Source organism: Periplaneta americana, chromosome 16 (genome assembly GCF_040183065.1).
Source record: "Periplaneta americana isolate PAMFEO1 chromosome 16, P.americana_PAMFEO1_priV1, whole genome shotgun sequence".
NCBI classification, from domain to species: Eukaryota; Metazoa; Arthropoda; class Insecta; order Blattodea; family Blattidae; genus Periplaneta; species Periplaneta americana.
Genome location: NC_091132.1, coordinates 167,753,611 through 167,768,459, shown reverse-complemented (window position 1 = coordinate 167,768,459; position 14,849 = coordinate 167,753,611). Strand labels below are relative to the sequence as shown.

At 34.7% G+C, this 14,849-nt stretch overlaps 1 protein-coding gene across 1 annotated transcript in view; it reads left to right on the top strand.

Moving 5' to 3' along the window:
- The window catches only part of LOC138691430 (zinc finger protein 665-like), a 49,567-nt gene that overhangs the window by 20,804 nt on the left and 13,914 nt on the right, over positions 1 to 14,849 (top strand). The window contains exons 5-7 of the mRNA XM_069813356.1: positions 3,352 to 4,233; positions 7,403 to 7,503; positions 14,551 to 14,651. Coding sequence (XP_069669457.1) covers positions 3,352 to 4,233; positions 7,403 to 7,503; positions 14,551 to 14,651 — 1,084 coding nt within the window. The remainder of the gene's footprint in view (positions 1 to 3,351; positions 4,234 to 7,402; positions 7,504 to 14,550; positions 14,652 to 14,849) is intronic.

The following is a 14,849-nucleotide window of genomic DNA, read 5'->3' as shown; positions in this document are numbered from 1 at the left end:
AGAAAACTTACAAATTAAACCAAACCCTTTAACTCTATTAAATATAGAGTATAATCTAAATTTAACACAAGAAATACTAAAATCAGAAGTAAACACTGAAATAATGAAACAGTTGTCTTTAGAGACAATTAATATTAGGTCCCTCCACAAAATTGGCTTCATTTATACATCGACGGATCCTTGATCTCCAGAGAACAAGGTGGAGGTACAGTTGTTACGTGCTGTCTCTTCTCACTTTATAGATCTCTTTGATATGGAACAACAAGCTATGATGGAGAAATCGTTGCAATAAGTGAAAGTCTCAGGAATCTTCTATGCCACATCAATAAATTTAAAAATGCAGTTATATTATCAGACTCCAAAGCAGCTATTCTATCAATAGTCTCTAAACACACACCTTCATCTCAAACAGCAGAAATAACTAAAATGCTCTCTTAATTATTATCACTCAATAAAAGAATTGTATTCCAATGTATACCATCCCATTGTGGAATCCTGGGAAACAAGAATGCGGATGCTTTAGCAAAGAAGGTCAGCACTGCTACTTACAGACCTGTTACTAAATCTACATATTATTCTGTGAAAAGATTTATTAAATCTACATACTTAGACTTTAACAAACAAAATTTGATAACACAATCTCAAGGGAAAGAAGGGAACTCTCTGCATCATAATTCAAAGTTGATTCCTGATTTACCACGAAAATCGTCTGTAGCTGCATTTAGATTGGCAACAGGCAATGATTGTTTGGCCAAGCATCTGCATAGAATTGGAATATATCAGTCTCCTAACTGTCCATTGTGCAACTCAAATCAAGAAATGGATTCAGAACATCTCAAAATCTGTGCTTCAGTGACTGACCATGATAATATCTTTGCAAATTATTGCAAGAGGTCAAATGACTTTATTGTCAAATGCCTGGCATTACAAAACAACAGGATATTTATATATGTGCTCCAATTTACCGGTACAATATACAAATAGTGAATTGTGCTGTGTTTTTTTAATATACTTTCAAATTGTAGTCCACTGGTGCAGGATAGAATTATGCAGAAGTTGCAGGTCCATCTGTAGTGAAAGATAAGCGAGAAAACAATCGTTGTCTAGGGTGCACCATATGGGACCTGAATCATAACAATGATTACCAAATAATTTATGAATTCGTGTATATATATATATATATATATATATATATATATATATATATATATATAATTATAATTCGTAAATCTTATGTTTATTAGGTCTATATTATTTCTAAATGCACGTCCATTTCCAACACTTAGTGCTTTTGTTGATATGAAGAACCATTCTAAGATCGTACCGAGTGGGTCTATTTATTTTTTCTGCGATAGTGCGTCAAGTTGCATTTTACCCACTGCTATTGGTATGTAAACTGAGCCTTTAAAACACTATTGCTTAAAGAATTAAAGTTAGTGATCAATTTTTTGCACTACAATTTATTTGACGCACTGCCTAAGACAATATAATATTCATTGTACAAACTTCATTCAGTAAGAAATGAATGAATTACCTCGAACTTTCTTTCTGAAATATTACAGGTAAAATGAATAGCTAACAAATTTAACATTCATATCTACATTTTAGCCCTTATTATTCTGAAGTTACATGTAGTACTCATTGTAACAACATTTATCATTCAATTGTTTCTCACCGCTTTGTTTGTTTGTTTAGACGTGAACATGAATAAAACAGGCTGCCATTTCATGGATACTTACTTCTTAATGGTTCTAAGTATAAAGGGCCTTGATATTGTGACCTTATATGCTCTCCAACTTAAAATATTTATTTAATGTAAATTTGTGCTATCATAGAGAGAAAACGTTGTATGACACACATTCGTAAAGTTATATTTTTGGCTTTCGTGTTCTTTTAAATCTCGGCTTCACCTAGTTTCACAAATTTTACATTCGTGCAAAAAAGAGAACCTATATGAACTTTCCATATAAATAACTATTGTTTCACACTGATATAGTGTTCAAAATTAATTACAGTATGCTCAACTGCAAAGAGTGTACTCTTGATCTTCTGGCAAGCCATGATTAAGGACTCCGTGGGTTATACACTCCCTGCTGTCTGCCAATTGCCTCATTTTCTGTGTAGTATAGTACGCAATCCATGCAGGTCAAAGATAATTGAATGTTCTAAATTGAAATATTTCTAAGATATTACAATTAGGAAATATATAGCACATTAAAATTGACTAATATATAGCAGAGTGTGATAGCTGAAAATGTGCTATTAATAGCTGACTTTCAAATGAGGTTACGTGAATTTTTCTGTTTTTCATATAAATGCTTTATTTCGATTTCACCAGTTCAACTATAATGTAGGATGACTATTTCATTTATATGACGTCATTCCATTTTCGACGAATGAAGTGTAATAAAATTTTGAATTCTAAAAAATCACTGTCGTACACCGCGATAATTTCTGCAGCTCGATTTATCACCATCAATTTATCGCACGGTCGTTCTTTTGTTTGTCGCCAACTCTTTCCACGTAAATCGATGAGCATGAATCCAGTTTACTAAATAAAGGGGCGAAAACCTATTTTTACATCTTCATCTTCTAATTCTATGTCCATTGTTTCTAAAGAAAATGACATACCTTCATAACAATTGTTCATTTAATTAATGTATTAATCAGGTTATTTGTAATTGAGGACCGTTTTTGCAAAACTTGTTAACTGAAAAAACTAAATTTTACACAAGAGACAAAAAACTGAATGAAGACAAATAAGTTATAGGTTCAACCATCACACTTTGACACACTATAATGAAGAGAAATAATTTAATTTTACTAAGATAACTTTAACATCGTGTAGAGACCTGCTTTATGTTAACGAATCCACCAAAATCTCAATTTTGGAAATTTTGCTGTTAGCAAGTTTTGCAAAAACGGTCCTTAATTATTCTATAAATTGGTTACATTAAATTGTGATTTCAGCAGATAATAAAAACGTATTTCTGTTGTAATAACAAGAGAAAAGCGCAATATATATAATTATTATTTTTAAACCTGTATTTCGCTTTTCTCAATTGGCATTAAAGAATAACATTGAATTTCTTTATTCCAGTAATCGTTATTCATCTATTTCGACTTCACAATGTCTGAAAAGGTTAAATGTTCATAAATATACAATTATTAACATTCTGTGAAGGAATTAGGAGATATGTTGTATACATTTTTATTTTATTCACGAAATATACCTAATAAATGTCACTCGAAGTCTGAGATTTCCCAAATAAATTCACTCGCTTCGCCCGTGTATTTATCGGCAAATTTCAGACTTCTTTCGACTTTACTATAGATAGATTTTCATTTCAGCAATGCCAATCATGTTAGGAAGAATGAGTCATCAGAATGCGTCGGGATTGCTCGTGATGATCAGGATTTGACAGAAAGTGACAGCTGCAGACTTAACGGTACAATTGGTTGTAACATAAGCCATGACTCTTCCAAGTGTGATATATGTAACAAGGATTTTGTAACGGCTCAATCTCTGAAACGTCATATCCAGACTCATACGTTGAAAAAGTCATTCAAATGCGATGTCTGTGGAAAGTGTTTCTCACAATCATGTAATTTAAAACAGCACTACCGCACACACACAGGAGAAATGCCATTCAAATGCGATGTCTGTGGAAAGTGTTTCTCACAATCAGGTAATTTAAAACAGCACTACCGGATACACACAGGGGAAATGCCATTCAAATGCAATATCTGTGGAAAGTCATTCTTACAATGGGATAGTGTGAAACGTCACTCCCGCATTCACACAGGGGAGAAACCATTCAAGTGTGATATGTGTGGAAAGTGTTTCACACAACCGGTAGGTCTAAAATATCACTCCCGCATACACACAGGTGAGAGGCCATTCAAATGTAATCTCTGTGGAAAGAGTTTTACACAATCTTCAAGTCTAAATCTTCACTCCCGTATTCACACAGGGGAGAAGCCATTCAAATGTGAACTATGTGGCAGTTGTTTCTCACAATCGGTAACTCTAAAACTTCATTCTCACATTCACACAAAGGAGACGCCATTCAAATGTGATACGTGTGGGAAGTCTTTTTCACGATTGTACTATCTAAGAATTCATTCCCGCGTTCACTCAGGCGAGAGACCATTTAAATGCGAAGTATGTGGGAAGTGTTTTTCTCAATCTTCACATCTGAGAACTCATTCAGTCCTACACACAAGAGAATAGTAATATGCGTTACAAGAGCGGTATGTTGAAGTTTTCATGTTCGAAGAAAAGTTTGAAAAAGCGAAACGTAGTTGAGCTTTTTTAATTTCCGAGAATTGACAGAAAACATACCGCTCGTGTATCGTACATTATTTTGTGCGAAGATTGTTTATTACATAACTGAAAGAGGAATTTCTATTTAGTTGCAATGAAATCTCCATCTTGGTTTCTGTTCAATGACGGCAAATTCGTAAAACAAAGATATCTATCTTCAACATTGTTGATTTAAAATGTTTTCTGTGTTTATTATGCTCCAGCAGGCTGTAATATATGTCTGTCTTTTTTTTTTCCCCAGTCTATGATGAGTCTGGAATCTTTATTTTTTCACGACTTCCTTAATGTTACTTGCATCACGAATACAGTAACTTTAGTGGAGTTGTAGAGTTTAGTTAATTTTGGCAAATATTTAAAAACCATAATTAACAGTGCAATTTAGGTGAAATTGCAGTGGTAAGTTTCCAATTTATAATTATTACTATTTTGAGCGTCTCTAAAAATGATATGTTAAAAGCCTAAAGCAGTAAAATCAATATGTCACCTAAGCGGTAAGAAGAGGGAAATTGTTATGTGTGTTAGGTTGGAAATACTGAATGTGGTTTTGTGCGGAAACCAAGCAAATACGCAGGATCTCGCACAAAGGTCTTTTAAATGTGATTAATGGAGAAAATGTTTCATTTTTAGGGGAAAGCTGATAAGGCATATATGCCTGCACGCAGGGCAGAGATAATTTGTAAATGTGCAAACTTACAGCGAGACAGGAAAATTTACATACACATCCTCGTTCATGCTATGTCCCTATTTACACTTGCTATTTGTCGCGCAACATCAAGCGCTTTCTGTCGGCTATATGTCGTATCACCGTTTACACTTGGCAGATTTTTCGTCCACAAGTCGACGCAAGTTGTCGACGTCCTATATCAAGCGCTTTCTGTCTTCTAAATGTAGTTTCACTCTTGGCAGATTTCTCGCCTGCTACTCGAGGCTAGTTGCTGATCTCGATTAACGTGTGAGTGATGTCGTGAGCCTTTTAAATGAATAGAATGGATTTTAACAATTAAAAATGTTTCAGCTTCAAGTGTTTCATTAGCTTGCACTAATGAGAAGCAAAGAAAAAAAAGAGAGAGAGAGACTGGGAAAGGAAGTGGATATCCAGAAGGTAGGAGAAAGGGTTATTCAAGGCTCTGGTTATTCCATGTTCTCAGTAAAGATTTCAAACTGGAACAAAATTGTCCAATAGATATTTATTGTATTAAAATGAATTGAAAGTTGAATTTTTTTCTTGCATATTGACTCCTGATGCTCTTTATTTTTGTTTTGATGTCGGAGGGAATAGTATTGGGACGAACTGACTCCAAATTTTTACAAATAAACTCCAGTGCATTTTCCCTCCGAATCCTATTGTGATAGCCCTTATTTCTGATGTCATAAAAGTATGGAAATTCCTCGTAAAGCTTGATTATTTTCATTACTTGTTTTTGTTCCACTCTGACATGATGCTACAAAGCGCGCGGGAAGAGAGAAACAGCTGATTAAAAGTTGTCTGCTACTGCTTTTCCGAACCATGTTCGGGTCCTGTCGCGTCAATTCGGCTGGCCCACCTAGGAAATGTCGCACAGAAATAGAAACAGCTTCTACTCAGCAGATGTCGAAAGGGAAGGAAAGAAATCCGTACTGCGCATGCGCCCGCGCTATAAGTCGAACGACATTAAGCTAGTGTAAATAGGGACTTCGATATGGAAAGTGATTCTTCGCAACAGAATATCGCAAAGTAGATGCTTAGCATTTTTTCTTGCAAGTTGTGTATTGACGTGCAGTGCATGACATTTGTACTTTTGATTTATAACAAATCTGTAACACCCTTAATATCAGCGTTTATTGCCATATATTGGAAAAAATAAATATTTATATCATAGACTCTATATTTTAGACAAGATGTTCACAGTGAATATTTACATTTAAATTTATGTGCTTTGCAAGCGAATCTTCTTTTGGATTATATATCTATACTTTATTTTTTAAACTAGTCTTCCAGTAAAATCAGTGACATGCGACGTTTTGAATAAAAGGAAATGGGTTGATGATTTTTACTTTGAAATATGTGTACAGTAAAACCGCGATAAAACACTTTTACGTGTAAACTGCGTATTAGTCGGGTATATTAATTTTGACTTATATACAGTATCTATTGGCATTTTTCTTTATTCAAATACATGATTCATGAAAGGTAATACAGTACTACTTCAATATGTAATTACTGTACTGTACTTCGAAAACATTTGCAATATGTAATGCACTTAATTCTTTCGAAAAAAGAAAGTCATTAATAATAGCGTGCAGTGTGTGTGTTCTCCAAGTCCTCATGTTTACCACACTTCAGTTTCTGTGATTACATTCTCCCGACGACGTCGCAGCTGCAGTGATTGAGTCGCGATTTTTTATTGATGTCCTTAATGTCGATGATGGGATTCCTAATGAATCAGAGAGTTCTTTCTGATTAATAGTACTGTTTTCGTCGTATTTTCGTAAGATTTCCCATTTTTCCGTCACTGCGCTTTTCGTTTAACATTAATTATAACGAATCACAGACAACAAATTGGACAGCAGCAGATATTTCCAGAAATTTATTACGGCCGAGTGAGGAATGTTGTTTGAGAGAGATGGTTAGCAAGAGGGTGGGGTATTGTAACCATATGTAGGCTTTAAGCGCGTTGGTAGAAGATTCGAATAAGAGAGCGTAACAAGAGGGTGCGGTATTGTAGTTTATGAAGGATTTAGTGCGCAGGTAAAGCGTCAAAAATCAGTACTTTTCAGGTTATTGGCATCAGTGAGTTCAATGGCAAAAGTTTTTCACTGCTGATACAGTACATTGCTGAAATTACATAGAAAATATTTCACAAAAGTAGCCTCTTATGTGGGACTTGAGCGCAACAAATGGTTTTTTTATAAAGGCGTTATATATGAAATGTACAGGGACCACACAAAAGAAGCGTATTACACGGGATATCGTAATAAACGGGCGCGTCTTATCGAGGTTTTATTGTAGTTCCAACATATTAAAATAATCACATTACATCAGTCATTTACAAAAAATTGTCCACATTTATACGTATATTCACGCACAATTTTTAGCCAAGTGACTCTTGCACCACTAATGAATTCGATTGGAAAATCCGCTATTTCTCCCAGCAACGAATACTTCAAGTTTACCGTATTGAGGTCTTTTCTTGCAGGTTATACCGCAATCACTGAACACACATCGAAATGAAAACAGATGAGGTCAGGTTTTTCAGAGGGCCAATCCCCAGTTATAAAAATGAGCAACACTGTGTTGAAGTCACCTCTGTTTTGTATACGGATTTGTTTTCTCGGATTTTGTAATTTTATATAAGTTCTTGAGATGTCTTTAAATGTATGTATGAATTAAGAGAATTAAATGGTTATAATATGCTTATAAATTTTCTTTTTATAGCATATGGTGATAACAATCAATATTCCTTGTAACGACATGTAGTAGTATGACTAGGAGCCTGAAGATCTGTAACAACCATCGGATAGTGAACTTCTTATTGGAGAACCAAAACCTGACTCAAACAACTCCCGGCCTTGGAATGGATAAATCTAAGATGCGAAACCGTGCTTTTGATTGGACATTGCATTTAAATAAACATATACACGCATTGGGTCTTAGTGATGACTTGTAGGAAATGTAGGTTGAATGTTTAGTCATTATATCAGATCTCGCTGGGTTGTCCAGGTCCATGCCAAATAGGGCATCATTATCTCGGGAAGCATTTCTTGCCTCCTGAGGAATTTCAGAAAATTAATCACAGTAACATCGCACGGCTAGTGTCTCATTGCATTCTGGGTCGAATTCCAGCTCAGGGGATGCATAAAGAGCCATTTATGCCTAAGTGCTGCATTTGAATATACACTAGGGTGGAGTGAAAATATGATGTTTATGGAATCAAAAGTAATACCAAGAGATAGTTTTGAGGTGATATCACAAAGAACAATACAGAATATGTTGTCTCTATATTAATATTTAGATGTGCCCTAAGAGCATATTTGAAGAGTTCCCGGGAAAAACGATGAATGTCGCAGTTTTGTTAAGGTGGATGTCATTATCTAATTCAGTGGATCACTAAGAAATTTAAAGTTGATCTTATGAAAAATAGTAAAAAGGAGAATTATCACCACGAATACAATAATCCTTTCCTTTATTTTCTATAGAAACAGCACTACATCTTGCAGTTATAGACTCAATTAGATCATTATCTGATTCTTAACAGAAATGTGACATTCATCGTTTTTCCCGCCAACTCTTCATTTTGAAATTTTCACAAAATTTTGAGATTCAGATTTTTTAGCGAGAAAACATTCTTCAGTGTTTTAATCTGAACAGGATACCATGCTAAAAGGCTCAGCATATTTTTCGTTACCTTTTATTGCATCTTTAGTGTCACAGAAACCTCAATTTATATCAAAATTGGGAATAATCACAAATCTTAGGTATGATATAAATAATATAATAAAATTAACGGAAATTCATTCTTTATATGTTGCAGTGTATTTAAAACAGAATATCTCTAATTAATACAAGAAGTCGGACCTACACTGTATTCGCAATGCCAGAGGGGCTGAACGCATTACAATTATCTATCGTGAAATATCTGTGAGTCAAAAATGAATTAAAATCTGACTTCAAATCAAAAGAATCTACTGTTGGAGAGATTTCAGAAAGAGTTGCTATCAAAAATAAGGAAATCGAGATAAAGGCATAATTCCCATAGTCAGTCATACAAGAATATTACAACTGATTCGTGCTTGCCATGATCAATACACAAACTTAATGAAGCCTTGTAAGAAATTACATAGTGACGACAATTAAAATGACAGTGTTGCAAAATTCAAAGAAAAAGAAACAAACTATTTAACACATGCAGTTGCAAATGCAAAAAAATTTAATACTGTAGGCCAACTTGTAATAATGACCGCCGTGTTTCGAACAAGAAAGAATGTTTTACTAGAGCAAAGAACAGAGACAAGGATGATAATTGGACCTGTTGATTTAGCTACAATTTAGAAAGAAATCAGAAAGAAAACAAGAATAAATTCTAAGAAAAAAAAATGAATGGGCCGAAATGGAATTTCTGTCATATTTTATGTAAAATACTATATATTTTGTACCTTTGGATCCCCTCAAAAATAGTGTATACTGCAACTGCAATTTAGAGTCTTCCAGATAAAGTTTAAATGTGTGATTTTACTGCAATTCATTAGCTGTGTAATGAAAAGCAAAGTAATAGAAGAAATATAGAAAGAGGCAAAACAATTATAATTTTAAGAAAGTTCAAAGTCCTTGGGGCACCTCAAAGGTTAAATAAAGAAACTCCATATTTATCAAATTCCTAAGTTAAAGTGGAAATATAGATTTTTACAACTATTACATTTAGTAAACAGAGGAATAACAATTGCATGTATAGATTAACTCCACTCTAATAATATACACCCTTATGTTATGAGAAGGACATACCGTAATTCTCCAGGTAAGTAATTTAGAGTAAAATTTAGGAGTTTATTACATTTCTGTCCTAATTATGAGATAAAATATTACATTTATTGTCTTACAGAGCATTTAGCGTCGTACTTATTGTTTATTAGATCTAAGTTTTCTAAAGTAAGTGATATTGCTAAGAAACTGAATCAGACTTCGAGGAAAAGTGTTATTATATGTACTTCATCAAATGTATAACAATTATGGCTAGTGATGAGCAGAAAATCACTGACATGTGGTTTTATAACGGTGAAGGAAAAATCACGATCACATATGTGATTAAACAGCTCTTTAAGCAGTGATCACAGTTCGATGGCTAAACTGCTTACCAGCTGAGTCCTTCGAACATAACATACTTTAATGCTCGAAGGTTGAGACAGTTCGCGTTCTTTACTCAACATAGACAAATGTGCTGCTGTGCTTATGCTACCTAGTGACAATGCAGGGAACAACTACGCCCGCGAACCAGCGAATAGGGATTATAAAGAGCTAATTTGCCTGTGTTTTGTTTCTCTGTGCGCCAGCGGCTAGTTCCACTTTCAAGCGCTAGAGGTAGTGTAATCGATCATCGCTAAGTGAATAATTGAGAATAGAATTAAGGCACAGGATCCAAACATCGCCTACCTTATTGCATAATCCAGTAACGCTTTGCTTCAAATAAATTCAAGTTAACAGCTTTTCCTTATTTCTCAGTGACAAACTAGTTATAATAATAATAATAATATTATTTTATATTTCAGATATCATAAATTATATTATAAAATAATATAATACATTATAAAATTAAGATCGAATTCGTTTAATATTTGTATATAATATAATATAGGTATATGGTTTTACTTCTCGTAAGAGTTTTGTTTTTCCATTTTCAGCGCTATCAAATCATTACATATTTTAATTGTTGTTGGGGTCAAAGTCTCAATTCTCATTATAAAGGAACTCTAGAGTCTAGACATTACAGTTAATGAAGGATTTATTATTTTATGGATCCAATTTATTTTATTTGAGTATATAATGTACCGTAAAGTGGGGTGACTTTGAACGCCGAGGTGACTTTGAACAGTAATTTAGCGCCTTTCTAAATTAAATGCTGTACCCAACTGCGAAAAAACTGAACTAATTTATTGACAACTTAAACAGTTTTTTCGCAATTGGGTACAGCATTTAATTTAGAAAGGCGCTAAATTACTGTTCAAAGTCACCTCAGCGTTCAAAGTCACCCCACTTTACGGTACCTAGATGTATTAATTGTATGTGTTATATTTCCGCTGTGTCGACTGCTAGCTAGTGTGATGTCAGCGCCAACTCTAGGGAGAAGGCAGAATCTGACGCTCTAGCTGGCTTGAAGGTCATTGAAATCAGTCCAGCTACATCAAAGGTACCGACGCGAAGTGTCCATTCTTTATAATCCCTATTCGCTGCGCGAACTGTGAGCGCTCGATTTTAACAATACATTCAGTGTAGCCAACTCAGTAGATTTCAGGCTGATCCTGGCAGATTTCAATTTCTTAAACCCTGAAAATATATTATTGTCAGCCGAAAATCTGGCAGGTCTTTACATTTCTTAATCTTATTCCATTATTATTGACGTTATTAATTGGCTACACAAATCAACCAGTGAAATTACAATTTCTGAAATGAGATAAGAAAATTCTTATAGGCTACATTCAGAAATGTAAAATAAATTAATATTATAGTCCAGATACATGATCTGAAGACATTACTTCATCAATAATTTAAGTACAAAAACTTAATAATACACAAAAGCAAGATAAATCGTTTGAATTCAATATTTTTTTAACGTTAATAGGAAAAAAAAAAAAGGTTCGACGAGTGTGGTGGGGGCACTGCCCCCTCCCCCATAACTCCGCCTATGGCCCATACGTGCTACATGGCCTGCCCTTCTCAAACGTCTGGATTTAATATTCTTAATTTTGTCAAGTGAAGAATACAATACGTGCAATTCTACGTTGTGTAACTTTCTCCAGTCACCTATTTCATCCCTCTTAGAGCAAAATATTTTTCTAAGCTCCTTATTCTTGAACGGCCTCTGTTTCTCTCTGAAAGTGAGTCCAAAATTCACACCATGCAGAACAACCCGTTAATACTTCTGTTTGATTAATTATTCTTTCGGGTTTTTTGAGGGCAGGTTGACGAAAACTTCTCAACCGAATAATAAGCATTTCCCATATTTATTATGCATTTCATTTCCTCCCGACTGTCATTTATTTTTTCTCACGATTTGAACTTTTCCAACATTTCAAGTATTATTATTATTATTATTATTATTATTATTATTATTATTATTATTATTATTATTATTATTAATGTTCCAAGTAGTCTACATGGGAATTTAATAACCGAAGGATAACTTGGGACCAAAGAGTTTGTCTTTGCTTGGGACAAATATTTGGTAACTTGTGAAAACAAAATATGGAATGTCAAGTATGTAGTCACGGCTGAATGGATCCCTATGCATAAACATTGGTGAGAGTCCTGGGCAGTGGAAGTTGTGTTTAACAGTTGGACATCGTTGAAATACAATTATTGAAGAGGTAGATCGCAGTTTTCGTATTTATTTTATTTACTTTATCTATAGCGTTCCTATCCAATATTATATTCACTTCTTCCTGTGTGACTTCCATCCTGCTATGCTTGTACTACACCTCATTCGCCGGAACTGTTCGTGTTTGGTGATTAATTCGCTACGTGTTTTGTATACGGTATATCGTAGGATTATGTTACCCCTTTTGTCTTTCTTACCTCACTTCCGCCTTATGTATATTTCCTTTTAGTTAGCCTTTGCATTGTGTTAGGCTAGAAGGGCCATATTATGTTATGATGAATGGATAGAACAGAGTAAAATTCTCTCCAGAACCGGGACTCGAACCCGGTTTTCTCAGATCTACGTACTGACACTTTGTCCACTAAGCCATACCGGATTCCATTTCCGATGCTGGATCGAATCCTCTCAGTTTTCCGTTTGGTGGCCTACCCTCATGTACTGTGTCACAATATGTGACAGTAGCACAATGTCCAACACACTATGTACAGAGGTGCACTCATTACTCGTGACTAAGTGGTCGAGATCCGACGAGATGAGTGCCGTCTTGAATTGACAAAGAGATTGCTTGCGCATATATTATTATGATATACCGAAGTAGCCCACTTATGATATTTCCGTGCAGGAATTCTGCGTTACCATATGACAAAAAAGGATAGAACAGCGAAAAATTCTCTCCGGCACCGGGACTCGTACCCGGGTTTTCAGCTCTACGTGCTGACGCTTTGTCCACTGAGCCACACTGGATTTTTCTCTGTTCTATCCAGCCTACATCATATGGTAACGCAGAATTCATGCACAGAAATATCATACTACAGTATGTACTTCGGTACATGATAATAATATTATATTATGTTAGTTACGTATCTTCGTTACCTACCTTATAAGAACGCCATGTCGGAATGGAATGTCAACTGCTACCAATATAGCAGATCATCAAGAATGAATCTTTTGCCAATGAAGCAGCGTATTGTTAAAGTAAATAATTTGAACCTTTTTTTTATTTTTAAGAAATGATACTGATTTAAACTACATAATTAGGCTTAAGTGAACTTAAGTCTTGAATATCACTGTCTTGCTTTTTTCACAATGGCCTGTGTCGTAGTCAGCTAAAGTCCTCATTGTCCGTGTAATGTGATGAGTTGAATATCCTTGTAGTGTTTTTTTTTTTTTTTCAGGTCATTCTCCAGTTTCTTCATAAACACTTTCTATGTGTCTTGGAGAAATCGTAATGATAGCTCTTTTGGTGTTATATTTTGTCTTCGTTTATTTTGCCGATAGATAAATAGAAATAGGTAATTTCTTCATTTTGGATGTTACGTCACTTTTTTAATTTAATTTTCTAAGTCTTCCACATTCTTACTACGATTTGAATTTATAAGGACTGATGATCAGAATTAATGGATTCATTTGTATAATTTACTACTCCTTGTATATCAATAATTGATTAAATGGCGATCTTACTCGTGTTAGTTATGTAAGTATATGTGGTTTACAGCTGTTTCGGTGTTACTTGACACCATCCTTAGAGCCTACTAGATCTCGGCACTATCTCAATTTCGCTGCCTGTTGTGTGGGTGCGTTCGTGTGATGAAGAGTTGTGTCAAATAGTGTGTGTGTTCTGAAATTGGTCTGTGTGTTGAGAATTTGATTGGGGTGTGTTTTAGTGTGTCTGTATATATCATATAGTTCTAGTGTGTTGAGTTTTTGGCTTTTTGGGTTGTATGTGTAGGATTTCCATGTCTGTATTTATGTTATTGTATCTGTGGTTAGCATTAGTTATGTGTTCGGCATATGTAGATGTATCGTGTCCTCTAATTATTGCTTTAATGTGGTCTTTGTATCGAGTTTGGAATGATCTGCCTGTCTACCCAATGCAGAAACTGTCGCAACTATTGCATGTGAGTTTGTATACGCCTGTGTGGTTGTATTTATTTGTTTGTGTTGTTTGTGTGAACACATCAAAGTAATATCCAGAGGACACAATAGTTAGTGGCATGTTTACAAATTTAAGATGAAAAATGTCATAGTAACGTGAAACTATTCAAGTCTGCTTCACAGGGAGCTTTATCTGAAAGTTAGATTTGCAACTTGTGATGAGTTTTTCTGCATGGCTCAATTTCTGTAAATCACTATCAATTACAGAACTTCTTCTTTCAGTTGTGATGGACGAGATCAAGATGGAAGTTGAGGTGGACCCATTGAGCTTACAACCGCATGATAACACATGCGATATAAGAGACAATACAGCTTTATCAGAGGTAAACTGAAAAGATTTACGTACTATATATTTTGTTTATTTGTTTGTCTAACAGTTGTAGTCGTCGAAGTACATGATATTATTTCAGAGTATGTGTGATAAGACTTCCCTGTGTTAAACTCCAACGTACTTCGTTTACATGTTTCGACCTATTTATGGATCATCCTCAGAACTGGTCCTTGTTGGTCTTGGCGCCTCT